The sequence below is a fragment of the Ranitomeya imitator genome, chromosome 3, assembly GCF_032444005.1.
Source record: "Ranitomeya imitator isolate aRanImi1 chromosome 3, aRanImi1.pri, whole genome shotgun sequence".
Taxonomy (NCBI): domain Eukaryota; kingdom Metazoa; phylum Chordata; class Amphibia; order Anura; family Dendrobatidae; genus Ranitomeya; species Ranitomeya imitator.
The window spans coordinates 806,749,803-806,772,931 of NC_091284.1; the positions used below are offsets into that span (position 1 = coordinate 806,749,803).

At 45.8% G+C, this 23,129-nt stretch overlaps 1 protein-coding gene across 1 annotated transcript in view; it reads right to left on the minus strand.

The window, feature by feature from the left end:
• LOC138671246 (cyclic nucleotide-binding domain-containing protein 2-like) overlaps positions 1-23,129 on the minus strand; it is a 385,035-nt gene that overhangs the window by 341,961 nt on the left and 19,945 nt on the right. Inside the window, exon 3 of the mRNA XM_069759242.1 lies at positions 11,607-11,674. Within this exon, the coding sequence (XP_069615343.1) occupies positions 11,607-11,674 (68 nt within the window). The remainder of the gene's footprint in view (positions 1-11,606; positions 11,675-23,129) is intronic.

Sequence of the window (23,129 nt, forward strand, 5' to 3'; positions counted from 1 at the left end):
AGAAGGGGCCAGAATGGGGGACATTATATCAGAAAGGGGCCAGAATGGGGGACATTATACCATAAATGGGTCCAGGATGGAGAATATTATTGTAGGAAGGTGGCAGAATGGAGAACATTATACCAGGAAGGGGTCCAAGATGGTGAACATTATACCAGGAATGGGTTCCAGGATGGTGGAAAAGGATGGTGCACATTATACCAGAAAAGGGCCAGAATGGGGACATTATAACAGAAAGGGGCCAGAATGGGGGACATTATACCACAAATGGGTCCAGGATGGAGGATATTATACCAGGAATGGGTTCCAGGAAGATGAATATTATAAAAAGAAAGAGACTGGGATGAGGGACATTATCTGAGGAAGGGGCCCAGGATCGGGAACTTTTATGGGAAGTCACCAGGATGGAGGTAATTATTACAGGAAGGTTCCAGGATGAGTAGCATGATTATACGAACACGTATGTTTTTATAGGATCTAGAATCCTACAAGGCCTCATACATACCAATATGCAGGTTGAGGCCAAGGTACTAATTTTGCCCATCGGTCTCTAGTTACGCCATGGGTACCAAGACCATGCTTATGGAGCGCCCCCAAGGGCTAGGGGTTACTCGGTACCGGGCCCTTCGGTTCTCGATGGGGATTGTCACGGTGGCTGACCCGGTCCGTGGCCCTAGGGACGTCCGTTGATAAAATAGGGAAAAGTCTTTAAAGGGATAATGTTCGTGACGCCACCTGTGGTATTCGGTCAGGGTGAGCTACGCTGCTTAGGAGTCCGCTGGGGTGATGTTATGGCAGCCAGATGGTGTACCTTCCCACAGGTGAAGTATGTCCCCACGGCTTCCCAAAGTGTAGAGGGCGGATGGTGTGAGGCGCAGTGAAGAATGAGGACACAAGGTTGCAGTCTCTTTACCTTTGCTGAAGGCTTCAGCATCCACAGTCCAGGGTGCGGACCACAGGGCAGGCAGAGTCCGGCCGGTCTGAAGGCAAATCCAGAGTCCCCTTATCCAGGTGGAATTCAATAGCCTTCCTCTAGCGCCTGGGCGTTGTAGTACCTCCCTGCTGAGCAACTCGGTAAGGTCCTCACAACTATTGTAGATGTTAAGTCTCTTCCTCTCTGTCCCCCTAACGGATAGGACAAAACCTGTATGACTGGTGGCCTGAGGCTTTTTATAGGGACCCTAGAGATGCCCCGGCCCCCACAAGTTGCCACCGTGCCTCCTGGGTATATGGTCGGGAAGCCAACATGGAATCAACTGTCCTGCCAGTCTCTGAAGTAAAGCATAAAGATCCTTACTCCCTCGGTGTTCTGGCTACCGGTACTACGCTTCAGAAGGAGGCAGCCTGCTTCTAGCTGGTCTCCCTCTGATGTTCCTCTCCTTTTGCTATGACTTCGTTTCTCACTCACTGCAACACAATTCCTTTCAATGTCTCTTTCTTTGGATGCTGCCGCACGTGGGGCAGGTGCAGCTCCGTGTACCCTCGTCTTCCGCAGACCGCAGTCTGGAGCTGGCTTTAATCCACTCCAACCAGCCTCTGCCAAACTCAGCCGGGACTGACTGACTAACTTTCTAACCAACCCACCAGTTTTACCTATATGTGAAGAGTGCCCTAATAGATAGAAGCTTAGCTCCCCCTGGCGGACTGGAGTGTGAACTGTGTTATGTGGTTGTGATACCTGGACAGGAGATCTCCTCATTGCCTTCAGACATAACATCACTCCCCCTGGTGGAAGAACAACATTACTGCAATGACCAGAACTCTGGGGCGCTGCACTTATCTACACATTTTGTATGAAAGAACAGATATGCTTTATGCCAATTCTTCTATTAGTTCCTTGCTAGTATTTCAGCACTGATAAAGAAGGAGAGTGTGCACTATGGCATAGGGTTGCCAAACCTGAGCAGCCCCCGTGGGTCCTTCAGCATTTAGTTTTATGATAAGGGCATTTTTTGAGAGCCATATATTCACTTGTACATCATAAAACCGAGTTGTTTTTTTTTTCATAAAACCACAGACCAATAATAGATTAGGGATGAAAAGTACACAAGCCTCATTGTGTTTCCAGCAACAGATTTCGTTGCCGACTCTGTTCCCCTTCTGGGCCTTTCGGGAAGGTTTAACACATCCTTTAAAATAGATGTGTTAAGAAGGAGCGCTGCTGGAGACTCTGAGACTGTGCAGAGCCGGGGTGTAAGATCTAGCAGCCTCAGACAACAAATTACCGTCTCCGCTCTGTTGTGTCTTAAAACGCACATTATCATTATCTTCAGGAGATTCCAAGAAAGTCAACGTAAACCACATATGTGAGACGCTCCCTCGGGACCACGCTCCGAATGTATAAATCTTTCAATTTCCTTCACTTTGTAGCGGGTCTACAACATAAAGTCAAATCTCCCTCATAAACCGCGGCGAAGGCTTTCCTTAACCTTAGAAGAAGCTATAACCTCGGCTTTCGGGGGTTCAACAGACATTTTATAGGAGGAGGAAAGCGACAGGGAACCGTTTCTATAAATACATATGCTTTTCTCATGAAGTGTTTAATAAGGAGGTGAAGGTGTTGGAAATTAATTTCCACTGCTCCAACTAAACATTGCGGCCTTTATGGAAATATCTCCAGACTGCTCATGAGATATTGGCAATTTACCTCTTATTTGCCCCTTTTCTCATGGTAGTTCCAAATTTAAGGAACTGTCCGGCAGGGAGATTAAAAATGATAAGTTAGTAATGTAAGATGGCTGCCGGACCAGTCCTTGAAGGGAGATATGTGTCATCGCAGCTATTAGCTGCGGTGATGTGAACTCAGAGGTACAGTATGCTCCAGCACATATAGTGCTGAGAGGATTGTTTGGGCCACTCCAGGGCCGGGTTTTACGAGCAGTCATAAGAGATTGGTGGGAATGACCGCTCACATATCCCACCCCAAGGGCGTGTTTTGCTGAAAAAGGCTGGTTTCACATTTGCGTTTTTTGCCGCTGCGTTTTAGCGTTTTGACGACGCATGCGTCGTTTCCATGCTTGCGTTTTGTTGCGGAAATGCAACATGTAGTAATTTCTAGAGGCGTTTTTTTTTGCGGCAAAAAAACGTATTGCTGTCTATGTAAACGCATGCGTTTTTAAGCACATGCGTTTGCTTGCGTTTTTAAACGCATGCGTTTCAATAGAAAAACACAAGAATACACACTGATAAGCCACCCCCCCAACCCTAACCCTAACTCTAAAGGGATCCTAACCCTAGGGATCCTAACCCTAACCCTAGGGATCTTAACCCTAACCCTAACCCTAGCTATTTCTGTCTATAGTGGGTTTTCTAGTTGATTTTGATGATTGGCAGCTGTCACACACTTCTCATCATGCGTTTCAAAAACGCAAACACATGTAAACGCGTCAAAATGTCACGTTTATTTACCATATGCAAAAACGCATGCGTCTAAAAAACGCAGCATTTGCACGCGTTTACATGCGTTTTTTTCACCACCTGCGTTTGCGTTTAAAACGCTGCGTTTTTAAACGCAAATGTGAAACTAGCCTGAAATACAGACCAATTGCCTCATTCAGTGTCTGTGGCTAGAGGTGTGGAGACCTCCATTGTGTGTGTTGTAGAAGACACTGACCTGTGTATGTGGACCCGCTGTACCCCAAGGACTGTGTACCTTTTTTCTCTGTTTATAACTCTGTGCCGGAAAGGCTATTCATTCGTTTTTTTCTAACCAGAGAAGTTTATGCCATTTGCTACGACATTTCAGTGATTCCGCTCCCTGTGTCTACCTCAACAACAGCTGAGTGAGTACAGATCCCTACAATTGGTGCTAGGAGCAGGGGCACAAATCTCAAGAGACAGTGTGACTGCTGATACCGCATGTCCTGGGATAAATCTGTAGCATTGCCAGACAAAATGGACGGGACGACCTGCTGAAGCACTTGGTCCAGACACAGCAGCAGCAATAGACCAACAGGCTGTGGTTACAGCAGATCCAGCAGATGCAGCTTCTGGCAACCACCAACCAGGGCAGGACAAGCGCCCCAACCCCAAGTGCGGCTGATGACGCCCTTGTTCGGAAGGCAGTAAGACTTGCGTTGCAAAAAAATTACCCCCGGGAATGACGTTGAGGCCTTCCTGACGGTGTTTGAGAGAGAAACCTCCCCCAGAGCTGTGGGCCGAGGTCCTGGAGCCATACTTGACGGGGGTACCCCAGAAGGCGTACTATGCCTTGAGTTTGCAGGACACCAAAGAGTTTCAAAAGCTAAAAGCTAAGATTTTCGCACGCTTGGGGGTGACAATGACTATCAAGGCACAGCAGGTTCACCGCTGGGCATATCACCGGGACAAACTGCCTCGCTCCCCAATGTTCAACCTGTTGCACTTGGTCCAGAAGTGGCTGCAACTAGAGTCATCTACGCCTGCCAAGATGATAGAGAGGGTGGTGATGGACTGGTTTGTGCACTCCATACCACGGCCCATACAGACTTGGGTTGCCCAGGGTGATCCCTGAATTGCCAATGAACTGGTCGTACGGGTCGAGAGATACCAGGGATTGAAGGCTCCTTGGGAAAGCAGCCCACTCCATACTGGGGGTCACATCAGGGGGCAGAGTCCTAAACAGGGGTGTGGCATCCAAGGTCAAAAGGAGAGGTGGTGCCCAAGGTCCCCACGGGTGATGTTATTTGCTGGAGGTGCCACAGGCCAGGTTATATAGCCCCCCGTTGTCCCATGACCACTGAGCCAATGGACTGCAGCACAGGAAGGCGCCACTCTTATTTTGCCTATCCGGTCTGCAGTGCTGTTCCCCAAGTAGGAGAGGGGCCGCAGGCATGTCCCATGACAGTAAACGGGGTGCAAGTGACTGGTTTGCTAGACTCGGGAAGTTTGGTAACCCTAGTGAGGTCCATAATTCCACATTGGCTAATTCCTAGAAAGAGGATAGGTGTCCGCTGTATCCATGGTGACGTGAAGGACTACCCTGTGGCTCAGGTGGTCATAAGCACAAGCTGTAGCACCCTGTCCCATGAGGTCGGCGTGGTCAAGAACCTATTGCACCCTATAATAATATGCCGGGACTTTGTATTGTTGTCATGACCTCAGCTGCAGGTCCGGTCTCCGCTGCGAAGGGAGACTGGCACCTTTCATGCAGCTCCACTGGTACTACTCACCCTGTCCGTGGCTCCAGACGATCAGCGGCTCCTTTCTCTGCTAAGAACCTGCATCCTCTAGACAGGTCTCCTGGAAATGCTCTTAGGAGGCGCGCCCCGCTTCCTGCACATACCTAAAACAGCAGAGCACCTGTTCTCTATTAAGGCTCTCTGTGCTATGATGCTCTGTGCATAAAAGGCATCCTCATCCTCCCATTATGGGAGGTGCCTGGGCAATGTGTTCATTCTGTTGTTTGTGGCCTTCTGCTCAGGTCACACTCTGCTCTGCTGTGCTCTGCTCTGCAAAGTGTAGTTTATTACTTTTGGCTTTCTAATTCCTCTGTCTCCTCAGAATCTTCCGCTGGCAGTTCCCTATTCTGGATCCTTCTGGACTCTCTGGTTTCCACTCCAGGCTGACTAAGCTGCTCCTCACGGAACCATCCAGATATTGCTGCCGGCTGGATCTGCCTTTCCGAAACTACACAGAGCTTCCTGGATTCTCTTCTGACAGAGCCTGAATTCCACCGTCTTGTTAATACGGTTTGTACGGGTTGTCTCTCTGGTCCAGGTACTGCGGCATTTAGGCCATCTGGTGTTGTGACGGGGGAATCCCTGTATAGGGGTACACCTTGCCCGGTGCTCCACTACGTGGTTCAGTGTTGTGGTCCAGAGGGTTCTTCTCTCAGGCACCTCTTTCTGTTTGTTTAAGCTTCATTTAAATAAATACCTTTGCTTTTTGGAAGCATATTCTCCTGTCTCTTGTGTACCAGGTATACAGCTACCACTGCTCCTTCAGTGGTCTAGTGAGTCCACTATATTTCCCCACGCCCTGTGGGCGTAACAGTTGTTTTGGGACTTGCGAGGAAAGGGAGGACATCTGGTTGCCCGGACAACAGCCAGATCGCTCTAAAAGAAACCTCGTCGCAAGAGGCAGATGACAGGTTTCCATGGTGTGTGCTTGTTGGCGAAGAGGATGAGGCAGCATCCACTGAGGCCAACGTCCCTGAGTTGGAGGTGACCGGGGGAAACTTTGGACAAGAGTTTGGACAAGAAGGGGCGCACTATTTGTTCATACAATGATAATGGCAAAGGGGTGCAATACCTAGTCTATACATGGCAATATGTGAAACAAGAAAAAGGTAGACTAATATGGTATGCACAACCACAACTATTATAAAAGTATCAAAACACCTTTATTAACACCTCACAAATATACATAAAAACATTTAAAATATAGTACCAGAGTCAGTACAAAACATCACACCCCAAAGTTTGAGCCCCCTATAATCATAAGATAATCATAACAAATCATGTTGTATATACATTGAACCCTGTATGCACAAAAGCACCAACCCTACATGTAATTCCTATTTGGACTGAATCACATAAACTATGTATACCCACTGCATAAGTGTTCCTAGCAGCTCAAAAACAATGCATGGATGTCCTTAGAAAAATGTATATACAACATGATTTGTTATGATTACCATTTACCTTTTCTTGTTTCACGGGGGAAACTTTGGGACTGCTCAACTCAGGGATTTAACTCAAAAAGGGGCTTTTGAAAATGTAACAGTACTTAATGGTGCTGCTCAAGAGCTGGGGGTGGACACTCGATATCCACATTTTGCCATGATGCTATATCGCGTCACGCAGCTGAGAGGGGAGGTAATTGAGCAATTACTGGTGCCAGGGCCATACCAACGCAGAGAATTAGACATGGCCCATACACATGTATTAGGTAGTCACCTGGGCATAGAAAAAACACAGGAACGGATCCTCCAGAGGTTCTAGTGGCCTGGTTGTCACCACGATATTGTGAATTTCTGTAGGTCCTGTCCCACCTGCCAGATGACATCCCCAGTGGCCCATTTTCATAACCCCTTGGTGCCATTGCCTATTATTGAGGTACCATTTGATCGCATAGCCATGGATCTAGTAGGAACCCTGGTCAAGTCTGCCAGAGGTCATCAGTATATCCTGGTGATTCTGGACTATGCTGTGTGATAACCGGAGGCCATTCCACTACGTAACTCCTCCACCAAGTGTATTGCCCAAGAGTTGGTCCATGTCTTCTCTAGAATGGGGTTGAATAAAGAGATCCTGACTGACCAAGGGACACCATTTACAGTTAGGGCCAGAAATATTTGGACAGTGACACAATTTTCGCGAGTTGGGCTCTGCATGCCACCACATTGGATTTGAAATGAAACCTCTACAACAGAATTCAAGTGCAGATTGTAACGTTTAATTTGAAGGGTTGAACAAAAATATCTGATAGAAAATGTAGGAATTGTACACATTTCTTTACAAACACTCCACATTTTAGGAGGTCAAAAGTAATTGGACAAATAAACATAACCCAAACAAAATATTTTTATTTTCAATATTTTGTTGCAAATCCTTTGGAGGCAATCACTGCCTTAAGTCTGGAACCCATGGACATCACCAAACGCTGGGTTTCCTCCTTCTTAATGCTTTGCCAGGCCTTTACAGCCACAGCCTTCAGGTCTTGCTTGTTTGTGGGTCTTTCCGTCTTAAGTCTGGATTTCAGCAAGTGAAATGCATGCTCAATTGGGTTTAGATCTGGAGATTGACTTGGCCATTGCAGAATATTCCACTTTTTGGCACTCATGAACTCCTGGGTAGCTTTGGCTGTATGCTTGGGGTCATTGTCCATCTGTACTATGAAGCGCCGTCCAATCAACTTTGCAGCATTTGGCTGAATCTGGGCTGAAAGTATATCCCGGTACACTTCAGAATTCATCCGGCTACTCTTGTCTGCTCTTATGTCATCAATAAACACAAGTGACCCAGTGCAATTGAAAGCCATGCATGCCCATGCCATCACGTTGCCTCCACCATGTTTTACAGAGGATGTGGTGTGCCTTGGATCATGTGCTGTTCCCTTTCTTCTCCAAACTTTTTTCTTCCCATCATTCTGGTACAGGTTGATCTTTGTCTCATTTGTCCATAGAATACTTTTCCAGAACTGAGCTGGCTTCTTGAGGTGTTTTTCTGCAAATTTAACTCTGGCCTGTCTATTTTTGGTATTGATGAATGGTTTGCATCTAGATGTGAACCCTTTGTATTTACTGTCATGGAGTCTTCTCTTTACTGTTGACTTAGAGACAGATACACCTACTTCACTGAGAGTGTTCTGGACTTCAGTTGATGTTGTGAACGGGTTCTTCTTCACCAAATTAAGTATGCGGCGATCATCCACCACTGTTGTCATCCGTGGACGCCCAGGCCTTTTTGAGTTCCCAAGCTCACCAGTCAATTCCTTTTTTCTCAGAATGTACCCAACTGTTGATTTTGCTACTCCAAGCATGTCTGCTATCTCTCTGATGGATTTTTTCTTTTTTTTCAGCCTCAGGATGTTCTGCTTCACCTCAATTGAGAGTTCCTTTGACCGCATGTTGTCTGCTCACAGCAACAGCTTCCAAATGCAAAACCACACACCTGGAATCCACCCCTGACCTTTTAACTACTTCATTGATTACAGGTTAACGAGGGAGACGCCTTCAGAGGTAATTGCAGCCCTTAGAGTCCATTGTCCAATTACTTTTGGTCCCTTGAAAAAGAGGACGCAAGGCATTACAGAGCTATGATTCCTAAACCCTTTCTCCGATTTGGATGTGGAAACTATCATATTGCAGCTGGGAGTGTGCACTTTCAGCCCATATTACATATATAATTTTATTTCTGAACATGTTTTTGTAAACAGCTAAAATAACAAAACTTGTGTCACTGTCCAAATATTTCTGGCCCTAACTGTATGTCAAAGGTGATGAAGGAGTTGTGCAAAACCCTGCAAATCACACAACTCTGGACCTCAGTCTACCATCCCCAGACAGATAGCTTGGTAGAAAGGTTCAATAAAACCTTGAAGGCCATGCTGAACAAAGCAGTGGAGAAGAACGGCCGAGACAGGGACTGTCTGAATCCTTATCTGTTGTTTTCCATCCGGGAAGTTCCCCAAGTTTCCACTGGCTTCTCCCCATTTGAACTGCTTTATGGACAACACCCTTGAGGGCTCCTGGATGTGGTGAAGGAATCCTGGGAGGCTGAAACCACCCCCTATAGAAGCGTGTTAGAGCATGTCACCCAGATGCAAGAGAGGATTGCCACCATGATGCCCATTGTGAAGGAGCACCTCCTCAAGGCTCAGGAAGCCCAGTCCAGTGTGTATAACAGGTCAGCCCGGGTAAGACAGTTCAACCCAGGGGATCGAGTACTTGTGCTGGTACCCACGGTGGAGACCAAATTCCTGGCTAAGTGGCAGGGTCCCTATGAAGTGGTGGAGAGAGTTGGTGAGGTCAACTACAAAATCTACCAACCGGGGAAGCCCTACCAGGTGTACCACGTGAACCTAATCAAACCATGGCAGGACAGAAAATACGTGGAAGCTCCTTGTCTGATGACCAAGTCTGAGGTCCGTGCATAAGATGTTAAGGTGGCAGACACCTTGTCTCCCTTACAAAAGCAGCAGTGTTGAGAGTTGTTACAGCGCAACAGAGACCTGTTCTCAAATCTTCCAGGTTGTACGAAGGCCATAGAACATGATGTCCTGACAGAGCCTCATGTCCGGGTCAACTTAAAGCCACACTGGATTCCTGAAGCATGCCGAGAGGTGATCTCCAAGGAGGTGAAGCAGATGCTGAGCTTGGGAGTCATCAAGGAATCCAAAAGTGGCTGGTCCAGGCCAATAGTCCTAGTGCCAAAACCAGATGGGGAATGGCGATTCTGCAATGACTATAGGATGCTGAGCGAGGTTTCTAAGACTAAAGCCTACCCAATGCCCCGGGTCGATGAATTATAAATTAATTTAAAGGCTAGGGCCAGCTCAGTACATTACTACCTTTGACCTCACAAAAGGGTTTTGGCAAATTCCTATGTCCCAGGGCGCCAAAGAAAAGACTGCGTTCTCAACACCAGATGTATGCTTCCAGTACACAAGGGTGCTGTTTGGGTTGAAGTCATTCCAGCAACGTTCCAGAGAGCCATTGACTGGATCCTAGTTCTCCACAGGAGGTATGTAGCGGCCTACCTGGACGATATTGTAATCTTAAGCAAGGATTGGGGAAGCCATCTGAGTAAGGTCCAGGTGGTATTTGATGCTCTACGGAAGGTGGGGTTTTCCATAAACTCGAAGAAGTGTGCCTTGGGAATGGAGGAAGTGAGATACTTGGGCTATGTGGTAGGCAGGGGTGTAATAAAACCTCACCATGGTAGCCACCTCTCTGACAGATCTCCTTAAAGGGACGAAGTCGGCTATGGCCAATTGGTCTACAGAAGCTGAAATGGCCTTCCAGGAACTGAAGCTGGCCTTATGTAAACAGCCGGTGCTGGTAGCACCCGATTTCTCCAAGAAATTTGTGGTCCAGACGGACCTGTCGGATGATGGGCTGGGAGCTGTCTTGTCCCAAGAGGTGAACAGAGAAGAGCACCCCATAATGTATCTCAGCTGAAAGCTATCATCCTGAGAGAAAAACTACTTCATAGTGGAGAAGGAGTGTTTAGCCTTCAAGTGGGCGTCGGACTCTCTAAGGTACTACCTCTTGGGCAGGAAGATCAGACTGGTATTAGACCAGGCCCCACTGAAGTGGATGAGCGAGAAAAAAAGGGAACAATGCCCGGGTGACCAGGTGGCTCCTAGCACTTCAGGATTTTAACTTCCATGTGGAGCATAGGTCAGGGAAACTGCATGGCAATGCGGATGCTCTGTCGAGGATCCACTGTTTGTTGGCAGAAGGTGCCAAGCCCCCCCCCCCCCCGACTTTGGGCAGAGGGGGAGGGTATGTAATATGGCTGCCGGACAAGTACTTGAGGGGAGATACGGAACAGTGAGTGCAGCTCTGGAGTATAGTACAGGAGGTAACTCAGGATCAGTACAGGGTCAGGAATGTAACGTATGTACACAGTGACTGCACCAGCAGAATAGTGAGTGCAGCTCTTGGGTATAATGCAGGAGGTAACTCAGGATCAGTAATGTAATGTATGTACACAGTGACTGCACCAGCAGAATAGTGAGTGCAGCTCTGGAGGATAATACAGGATGTAACTCAGGATCAGTAATGTAATGTATGTACACAGTGACTGCACCAGCAGAATAGTGAGTGCAGCTCTGGAGTATAATACAGGATGTAACTTAAGATCCGTGTGTGATGTGTCTGCAGCAGCAGAAAGCTGCTGATTGTATTCATGTTAAATAATTCCTATAAATACTTATAAGAGTGGTAGAGTGCAGAATGCTCGAGGCGATGCTGAATAATCAGTTTTGCCAGAAGTGTCTGTAAAACAATATTACATTTTCAGGAATTATGCTAAAATCTACAGAAGCCAATTCAATTCATTAAATTCTGCTCCCTCCGATACAGAATTTCTAATTCCCATCATTTACAATAATTATTTTATTGCTACCTGTAGTCATTATTTCAGCCTGTAATCTTTGGGAGATGATGAAATTCTTACCTATAAATTTTTATGAGGTTGCGAATAACTTGCACAACAAGGACAGCTGTGCGGAACTTGTGGATGTGCTGTAAGAGAGAATGAGAAGCGACAGAGCGCTGATTACTACATCATATCGGCGGTACTACATCGCACACAGTCTGGCAACGACTTACACATTGTACATTGTGGCAAATGGACCGCGGCAGTTCAGGCCGAAGTTCCCGTGTACAGAGCGATCCAGTGTCGGACATTCAGGACACCGACAATGACAAGGTGCGAGACTGTCGGATTCTCTGGGTTATTGCTCGGTAATACACACGCTATAAGAGCGCACTGCGATAAAAGCTTTATTGCTCTTCAAAATTTAAGGGAAGAGTAAAAAAGAAAGAGAAATCCCTTCAGGCTAATTACATTGAGAAGTGTTTGGCAGAAGAAGGTATAAAACCCCTTTAAATGAGGTCTGTTAGGAGCAATAACCTAGAAATAAAAGGTATTTACACAGAAACGGTCACGCATGACTTGACCGTAGTAGCAATCCGGAAAGTCAAAATTTTTCTTTTTACTCCAAACAGGTCCATAGTTGTTTGTCAATTCTATATTTAATTCTGAGCACCTCATCCAATACCTAGACACATATGACAAAGATGACAGTGTATCAGTGGCGACCGGTCTCCTAAGCAATGAGAACAGCGCTTACAAGTTCTTTTTTTATAGAGCTTGTAAGTGCTGCTCCAAAGCTGCATGCAGCCAGCTTCAGTTTCCCTGAGATCGTAAAGCGATCTCTCCTAGGAGAACGGGAGAGCGAACAGTTCGCACCGTCGGTACATCCATGCTGCTTGTCCGTCATCAGGAGGTATGGTCAGCCGGCAAGAAGAAAAGAAACCAAGAACAGGTGTGCTTCTGTAATTAGAAGACGCAACAACATGTTTCGGCTCCTCATGTTTCTTGGCACGTAGAGAGACCAGAATAATGGACACCAGAGGCTTCATAGTAGACACTGGATGAGGAGATGAAGTGCACTTCTTGTTGGCTACCAAAGTCTACCACCAAGACTGTTTCATATTCTTATTTATTATTCATGTCTCTATCACTTTTCTGCCGTAGCTCCCTGGTCAATTGTCCACTCACTTCCGACATGTTTCACCGCATATGCGGCATCATCAGGGGATAGGATACTGGCATGATTTCATTGCCAATGTCCCATCCCCTGATGATGCCGCATATATGGTGAAACATGTTGGGGGGACGTGTGCTATAAACACTACTTGTCCTATCCAGCCATATAAATAGTGGCACCCTGGGGTGTCATCAAATGAATAATTACAAGTAGCAACTGCATTGATGAGGGCAATACCCCAAAACAAAGTGTCTGCAAATTGAGATTCTGGTTTGGCTATTATCCTAAGTCATGTGACAAGGCTCGTTAAAGGGTCGACGTTAACTGTTAGGATTGCTACTTCCGATAGTTGGCACTAGAGTTCTAGTCCTCTTCCTCTCTGAAGAGACAATTTGCATAATTAGCAAGTAGCAACTACAAAATCAAGAATGATAGGCAGATTAGGGACCATATTTTAATAACCTCTATGCATTTTAACAGTAAATAATACAAGCTAGGTGTTCTGGCCTGTTAGAGAGGGATTTCTAGATGGGGTCCTCCCCATTTTGTTGATTTTTAATATTTCTCCCAAGCCACTTTTTGTCCTCCTTTTTTTGACTTGGTATCTCCACTCACTTCAGATTGGTCTTTGGATGAGTCTCCAAATTGGTCTTTGCTCTGGATCTTCTGGAACTGAATAGGCTTCATATAGGACACAATGGACATCACTAACGTCAATGACTTGTGTTGCGCCCCGCATGACTGTGTGAAGTCTTGTCAGCTACGGAAGATCTGAATCGAAGACTGATCCAAAAAGTGAGGACTAGGCGGGAAGCTGAAAAGGTAGGATAGGTGAGAGGCAGGACAGGTGAGGGGGAGGACAGGTGAGTATAATTTTTTTATTAGTTTTAACTTTTTCCCAGGAATATGAAGAATCTGCAAAATGGCATCTACTGTGCCTTGAAAAAGTATCACGTTACATCCACAAACTTAAATAGCAGATCAACGTGAGAATTTTTCTCGGTGATCTGCTGTGAATCCACTGAGCTTGAACTGCGGTGACCTCATCGCTGACTTTTTCCCATGTTCCTGAGGTCACCGCAGTTCAGGCCGGCTGGAAACGCAGCCTCAGTGATGTCACTGAGGCAGCGCTCGCAGCATCTCATTCCCCAGTGATTCTAAGCCTGGACGGTCGCATCTTGGCACCGTCCAGGTTGAAAACTAATTATCCCCCAGACATGGATTACGGCGTGGGACAGAACAATGGACAGGTATGGTATATCATTGTTTTTGTTTTTTATTACAGGAGACCGAGGGCTTCAGTGGAATTAGGTGAGGTCATAAGTATGGTTTAATATAGAATATTAAAGGAGTCTGTGTGATTACGGTAAAAAATGGACATGTCTATGTGTGGGGCTCTCGGACACACGGTCCGTAGAAACACACTGACATGTGCACTGACCCATTCATTTGAATGGATCTACGTGTGTACATGTGAAAACTGTCACTACACGTACCGGAGACACGGACGTGTGAAAGAGGCCTAACCAAAATATCCTGAATGCTCATATTTGTTGCTTAATAAATGTCACATCTGCAATTTTAGCTTTCAGAAACCCACATTGTTCGCCCCGTCTGATCTACAGCTTTATTTCAGTGCAAAATGCGTCTCGTTTGCCAAAAACTGCTCCAATTTTTATAATGGTTTCTTTCTTTTTAGAGCTCTGAATCTATAGGAAAAAATCACTGGCTGCATTCAGATGTAAAACGAGAAAGGTTTTCCTCTATACGACCTTCTGTCTGCCAAATGACACTTTTATAAATCTCAGGAACGACGTATGAAATTTCTTCCTGGATTCCAATATTCAGTGAAGGAGCCCATCCCCTTATTTGACTTGGCTCTTCTTCGACCTTCATCTCTTTCAGCAAAAGTTCTAAAGTTTCTTTTTCTCCGGGATGCTGATTCTCTGTCATTCGGTATCATCAAGTGCAACGCCTGTCTACAGATTTTCCGCAAATTATTGAATTCTATATTTTATCCCCATCATCACTGTCTTCTTCCTTATGAGACAAATGAGAGAAAAATTGGACCAGTTTTCAACAGTGTGAAGAATCCGATTTTTATCAGTGTTTGGTCTGTGTGTCCATTTTTATCATCAGTGTTTCATCTGGCGTTTTTTTGTGTGGAAAAAAAATGAAATGATTTCCAAGCTTCGATTACCTGTTAAATGGTTGTAAACAGACTGCACACGGATGGCACACAGATGAAGCAAGGATGATATATGGACTGCACACGGATGTCATACAGATGGAGCAAGGACGATATATGGACTGCACACGGATGACACACAGATGGAGTAAGGACGATACACGGACTGCACATGGATGAGACACGGATGAAGAAAGGATGGAGCAAGGATGATATATGGACTGCACATGGATGAGACACGGACTGCACATGGATGAGACACGGATGAAGAAAGGATGGAGCAAGGACGATATATGGACTGCACATGGATGAGACACGGACGGCACATGGATGATACACAGATGAAGCAAGGATGGAGAAAGGACGATATATGGACTGCACACAGATGACACACAGATGGAGCAAGGATGATACACGGACTGCACATGGATGAGACACGGATGAAGAAAGGATGGAGCAAGGATGATATATGGACTGCACATGGATGATACATGGACTGCACATGGATGAGACACGGGTGGCACACGGACGGACGGCACATAGCTCATGGATGGAGCAAGGACGATACATGGACTGCACATGGATGAGACACGGGTGGCACACGGACAGCTGGCACATAGCTCATGGATGGAGCAAGGACGATACATGGACTGCACATGGATGAGACACGAATGCAGCAAGGATGATACATGGACTGCACATGGATGAGACACAGGTGGCACACGGACGGACGGCACATAGCTCATGGATGGAGCAAGGATGATACATGGACTGCATACGGATGACACACAGATAACACACAAATGAAACACGGATGACATGCGGATGGAGCAAGGATGATACACGGACGGCACATGGATGAGACACGGATGGAGCAAGGATGATACACGGACTGCACAAGGATGAGACATGGACAGCACATGGATGATACACTCATGGAGCAAGGATGATACACGGACCGCACAAGGATGAGACATGGACGGCATATGGATGATACACTGCATGGAGCAAGGATGATACACGGACTGCACAAGGATGAGACATGGACGGCACATGGATGATACACGCATGGAGCAAGGATGATACACGGACTGCACAAGGATGAGACATGGACAGCACATGGATGATACACGCATGGAGCAAGGATGATGCACGGACTGCACAAGGATGAGACATGGACGGCACATGGATGATACACGCATGGAGCAAGGATGATACACGGACCGCACAAGGATGAGACATGGACGGCACATGGATGATACACGCATGGAGCAAGGATGATACACGGACTGCACAGGGATGAGTCACGGACGGCACATGGATGATTCACGCATGGAGCAAGGATGATACACAGACTGCACAGGGATGAGACATGGACAGCACATGGATGATACACGCATGGAGCAAGGATGATACACGGACTGCACAGGGATGAGTCACGGACGGCACATAGCTCATGGATGGAGCAAGGACAATACATGGACTGCACATGGATGAGACACGAATGCAGCAAGGACGATACATGGACTGCACATGGATGAGATACGAATGCAGCAAGGATGATACATGGACTGCACATGGATGAGACACAGGTGGCACACGGACGGACGGCACATAGCTCATGGATGGAGCAAGGACGATACATGGACTGCATACGGATGACACACAGATAACACACAAATGAAACACGGATGACATGCGGATGGAGCAAGGATGATACACGGACGGCACATGGATGAGACACGGATGAAGCAAGGATGGAGCAAGGATGATATATGGACTGCACATGGATGAGACACGGATGGCACATGGATGATACACGGATGATACACTGCATGGAGCAAGGATGATGCACGGACTGCACAGGGATGAGACATGGACGGCATATGGATGATACACGCATGGAGCAAGGATGATACACGGACTGCACAGGGATGAGACATGGACAGCATATGGATGATACACGCATGGAGCAAGGATGATACACGGACTGCACAGGGATGAGACATGGACAGCACATGGATGATACAAGCATGGAGCAAGGATGATACACGGACTGCACAGGGATGAGACACGGACGGCACATGGATGATACACGCATGGAGCAAGGATGATACACGGACTGCACAGGGATGAGTCACGGACGGCACATGGATGATACACGCATGGAGCAAGGATGATACACGGACTGCACAGGGATGAGTCACGGACGGCACATGGATGATACACGCATGGAGCAAGGATGATACACGGACTGCACAGGGATGAGTCATGGACGGCACATGGATGATACACGCATGGAGCAAGGATGATACACGGACTGCACAGGGATGAGTCACGGACGGCACATGGATGATACACGCATGGAGCAAGGATGATACACGGACTGCACAGGGATGAGTCACGGACGACACATGGCTCACAGATGGAGCAAGGATGTTATATGAACTGCATATGGATGGCACACAGATAACACACAAATGACACACGGATGGACCAAGGATGACACACTGACAGCACAAGGATGGCTCATGGAGGGACCAAGAATGATAAATGGACTGAATACGGACGGCACAGATGGCAAATGGATGTAAGAAGGATGATACATGGACTGCACACGGATGGAGCAAGGATGATATATATAATCCGCATGGATGACACATGGATGGAGCAAGAATGAAACACGGACCGCATACAGATGAGATGACACATGGACGGCATATGGATGGCGCCCACATCTTGTCTATTTTGCTTATTGACCCATTGATTTAAATGGCTGATTTCGACCTGCGACTCGGAATTAAAATGGACACGTTAAGTTTTTTTGACAAATCGGAGTCTGCAAATAAACACATCCATATCAACATCCAAATAGATATTATTATTATTTATTGTTATAGCACCATTTATTCCATGGCACTTTACATGTGAGGAGGGGTATACATAAAAAAACACAAGTACAGTAATCTTAACCAATACAAGTCACGACTGGTACAGTAGGAGAGAGGACCCTGCCCGTGATATCATGCAAAAAACATAGATAGGACACGCATGTTGAAAATGGATGCCTCAATGAGGCCACAGTCGTTGCTTGGTCCTCGCCTCGGACTAGAGGCCTACTTAGTAGTAATGAGCGAATATACTCGTTGTTTGGGTTTTCCAGAGCACGCTCGGGTGATCTCCGAGTATTTGTGAGTGCTCGGAGATTTAGTTTTCCTTGCGGCAGCTGCATAATTTTCAGCTGCTAGACAGCTTGATTACATGTGGGGATTCCCTAGCAACCAGGCAACCCCCACATGTACTCAGGCTGGCTAGCAGCTGTAAATCATTCAGTTGCAGCAACTAAAACTAAATCTCCGAGCAGTCACAAATACTCGGAGACCACCCGAGCGTGCTCTGAAAAACCCAAGCAACGAGTATACTCGCTCATCACTACTTAGGTCTATAAGCCGGGAGGTCATGCTTGGAAACCCTGGAGCGGGTAAGAGAAGTAACAAGTTCATACTTCAGGCAGCTTTGCCACTCATTCTCTATAATAGGAGATATAGGAAAAAAATGCCAGGGGTGCAAAAACAAACGCAAAAAACGCTGCAGGAGCCGCTTCAGGAATAAGCTGGCTGAGAGAAAAAATGACACCACTGTTGGATTAAAGACTTCATGCACACATATGCCAGAAAACAAGGGGGAACGATAACCTCATCCCCTTTAAGTATTTTCTCCATATAACCGAGGTAGAACAAAATACCCATTTTTTACATCTACACATGGGAAATAAAGGCCGATATAGCAGCGCTCTATATTTACTGTGTGCGACTGAAGTTATTTTTGCACAAGAAAACTATTCTCTATCAATAGTAAACCAGGGTGAAATATGAGCCGCGATAGATTCATGCAAAACTCTGCTTTTCCGCTCCAGTCATTTTCTTACGTTCATATTTCTCCTTCTAACGTCTGGGAGAAACACCGCGGCTGCGGAGAGTTATGTCTCCTCTGGAAATGGTTGTCTATTGACTGTCTGCTTGTTTTATGCCGCGCGCTGATACTCGTGAGATCTAATTCAAAGAAAGGAAGGAACTGAAAGTGTGGATGATGAGGAAATCACAGCCGTGGGAAGGAAACGTGGCCGCTACCATAAACTAAGAAGCGGCAGAGATGGACACTCGGTCATCTGACAGGTTCACATACCAGCGGCAGAACAACAAAATCAGCTCCTAGAGGGGTAAATCACTGGATTCCTCTGATTCTGGAACAGTTTTTCTTTTTCTTCTGTGCCCTTGGATATCCTTGTGGATCCATCTGTTGTTTATGGGGGGTGCCGAGCAGGGCCGGACTGGCCATCTGGCAATTCTGACAAATGCCAGAAGGGCCTGACTGGTCATAGCTGCCTTGTCGGATACGTTGTTAACCGAATCGGTGTTCTCAATCCCCCATACTGTTAAGAGGTGCTGACTCCGTCACTAACCCCAGCAGGCCACGGGTATCATTAGAAATATTGGTCTTGTAGTAAATCTTCCTTTCCTCCATCCAGGGTAATATTAGTGATATATCCCCATCTGGTTCATGGGGACGGGGACAGCATGGGCCTGGGTGATTTCCAATGCCGGGACTGTATTTCAGCCCTAATCCGTACCTGGTGCCGAGGATTCACCCATTCTCTTGAGACTGAAAGGGCCATCGTTTAAAAAAAAAAAAAAGTATTTTCATCAAGTGAGGATTCTATTATGGCTGGTATCTGCACCTACAGACCAGGGGCAAGCCATGGAAATCTGGGTATATATTCCTTAAAGTTGTCATGATGAGACTGGGGTAGGCAGCGGGACCAAACTGTGATCATTATCTGGCCAGGTCTTCCACAATATCTGGCTTTATTTTATTTTTTTTTTTGCAGAAAAAGTCAAGTCTCAAGTATTTTTAATTAAGATTATTCGTCGATTCACTTTCTTTTTTCATTTAGAAAAATTGGATCTGAAGAGGTTAAATTAATTAGTGTATTAGGAGGAAGCCTAACTTATAGGGGCAGGGTGATAATGAGCTGATAGAGATCCGATTGTGCCAGCCATGAGTAATCAAGCATGGAAACCAGATTGTAAGTGCACTGGGGGCGTGTCAGTGCACTTAGAAGAAGTTGTACAGGTGCATTGATACACTGGCACACCCCCAATGCACTTCCAGCCTGATTTGCATATTGCTTCTATAGTAGATGTATCATGACTGACACATTGGATCTCTGCAAAAGAAAATTAATAGTTTGTATTGGGGGACAAGCACCTACACAGCCATAACAGTTCTGCCATACTATATGTAAAAACTGGCTAAAAGGATCCAGTAAAAACTGGCGCCAGGCTAATTAGAGGACGACTAGTCGTGGGGCCTTGTTTTCCCTTGGACTAATCTTCACACTAATCATGTGGTTGTGAGTAACATAATTTGCTAAAGTAGCATCACCGCCGGCTCTTTGCAGATCTCTGCCCCCCCGACAATGCGCAATATGCACCGCGGCTTCATCAGCACACCGCGCATGTCCAGGGAGGCAGCAGTGACATGGGGCACAGATAGCCGTCGTTACCAGCTCTGCAAATCTTGCGGCTGGCTGTGTCCTGCATCACTGCTGCCTCCCGGGACATGCGTTGTACACTGATGAAGCCCAGGTTTCGCACACTGGGCTTACTGCTAGTGATGAGCGAATATACTCGTTACTCGGGTTTTCCAGAGCACGCTTGGGTGTCCTCCGAGTATTTGTGACTGCTCGGAGATTTAGTTTTTGTTGACGCAGCTGAATGATTTACAGCTACTAGCCAGCCTGAGTACATGTGGGGGATGCCTGGTTGCTAGAGAATCCCCACATGTATTCAGCCTGTCTAGCAGCCATAAATCATGCAGCTGAGTCAACAAAAACCAAATCTCCGAGTGCTAACAAATACTCGGAGACCACCCGAGCGTGCTCGGGAAAACCCGAGCAACGAGAATACTCGCTCATCACTACTTACTGCACATTGTCAGAGGGCATAGATGAAACCCAGGTTTTGCATTCTCGGCTAACTACGCATTGTGATGAAGGCGGTCTTGAAAATGATGTTACTTATGTTCTTGATTAGTCTGTGGACACATAACACCCCCCTGACTAGCCACCTACTAATTAGCCTATCGCCACAGCCACCACAGTTATAAAATGCTTTTTTGCCACATGCAAATATCAATGAGACAGAAAAAGGCTTGTTATGAAGGCTGTAAAGTGAGCAATAAATACACAGTGGCAGTTTGGGCAGCTGCGGGAAGCTGTCAGGTTCCCTTTAAGGCCTCATGCAGACATTCGTTTTTATTCAAAGGCAAAAAAAATGGTCCACGTTTCATCAGTTTTTTGTATCCGTTTTTACTAACAGTGATTTTCACATACGGATAAAGAAATGACAAAGCTTCTCCTATCCATTCAATGATAATAATTGTGAACAGCACACAGACGGCAGCCATGATTTTCACAAATACATAGACTTGCAGTGACCCTTTTCATCACTGCTGCCAGTAAATAATGGATTTTATGATATTTACACAGACACAGGATATTTTACACAGACACAGGAACCGCCAAACAATAAGGACATGTGAACAGCCCTATAGACTATAAAGGGTGGAGCAACTTAGTATACATTTTTTGCAAAAAAACGTGTCAACCAAATACCCTGTTTTTTACATCTTGTTACTAGCACTTGCGGATTACTGTGATTTTTTGAAACTGAGTGTTTTTGGTTCTACTATGCTCTTTTGTGTCTTCAGTTTTCTTGGTGGTGTGTGAGCATGTTCCTACAGACTTGTTCACTGTGCAAGTAGCCCATGTGTTCCTGTTTCCATAATTGTTCTCTTTTGTCTACAAGAATAGGGACTTACCCACCACTCCTCTTGGGCTATCTGCACAAAAGCTGTTCTACTCAGCATGTCCACATGGACTTTTCCTCTCTGAACCCTGCTTATACAGGTACTATACAGATGATCAGGTCTTTAAATACATCAGATAGGGATTACATACATTAGTTAGGACTGCTCTATATGGGTATACCTTGACGTTTGGTGGAGCAGCTTAGTATACATTTTTTGCAAAAAAACGTATCAACCAAATACCCTGTTTTTTTACATCTTTTTACTAGCACTTGCGGATTACTGTGATTTTTTGAAACTGAGAGTTTTTGGTTTTACTATGCTCTTTCGTGTCTTCAAGACTATAAAGGGTGCGAGTTGCCCATTCACTAACAGCAAGCAGGGGGAAAAATTGACGACAAAATAAATTTAAAAAATTGCACAAAGTTATTTAATAAAACGAGAAACCTCTTTTTTGGCATAAAACTGGAAAATTACACAATTACTCATTGGTATTTGTCAATATCCTCATCACCCGGCAATCAGCTCTTACATTACAGCGGATACCGATGGGACTCATTGTTAATTTAGATCAATCGTTGACCCCTGAGTAAACACACTGCCCCCCGCCTCTGTTCTAAAGTCATGATATATGGGTTTTTATACAGACGCCACGTCTCAATTTCACCCACATCGCTTGTAATGCCTGTTGGGCACAAAGGTGGAACCCATGACAAATGACAGGTCTTGGCGTAATGTGAACCACATGTGCCGGAACAAAATAGTACAGAAGCTTCTAGCAACCAAAGCGCGTCGTACCGACAGCGGCGAGATGGAAAAATGACATTGTACATGTGAGATGTGCACAACTTGTGGGTTATCGCCTTCAGTTACCGAAAAGGAGATTAAAGGGCTGGAATGGTGCAAAAATGAAAGGGTAGTAAATACTGTACATCCTACATTAAAGGGGATGTGTCATTGCCTACTTCATCACATTTCTATATAAAAAAAAATGTTACGAATTTATTTTCTGTATCACTGTATATATATTTTTATTTCCAAATAAAAAAAAATCTTGCAATTTTGTCTGCTACTTCCTGTTGGACTCATGAAGATTACCACCATTAAACTGATTCACACTAAATTGTGCTGAAATATTTTGTGAGCATGCTCCAATCAAAGCAAAGATCAATAAGAAAGAAGGGGAAGGAGGTGAGCTGTGATATCACCTATTGTCAATGGTGGATCCTGCGTTATCTACTGTATATAGAGGTGTTATCAGTCATTGTACAGGAGGAGGAGGTGAGCTGTGACATCACCTATTGTGAGTGATGGATCCTGTGTTATCTACTGTATATAGAGGTGTTATCAGTCATTGTACAGGAGG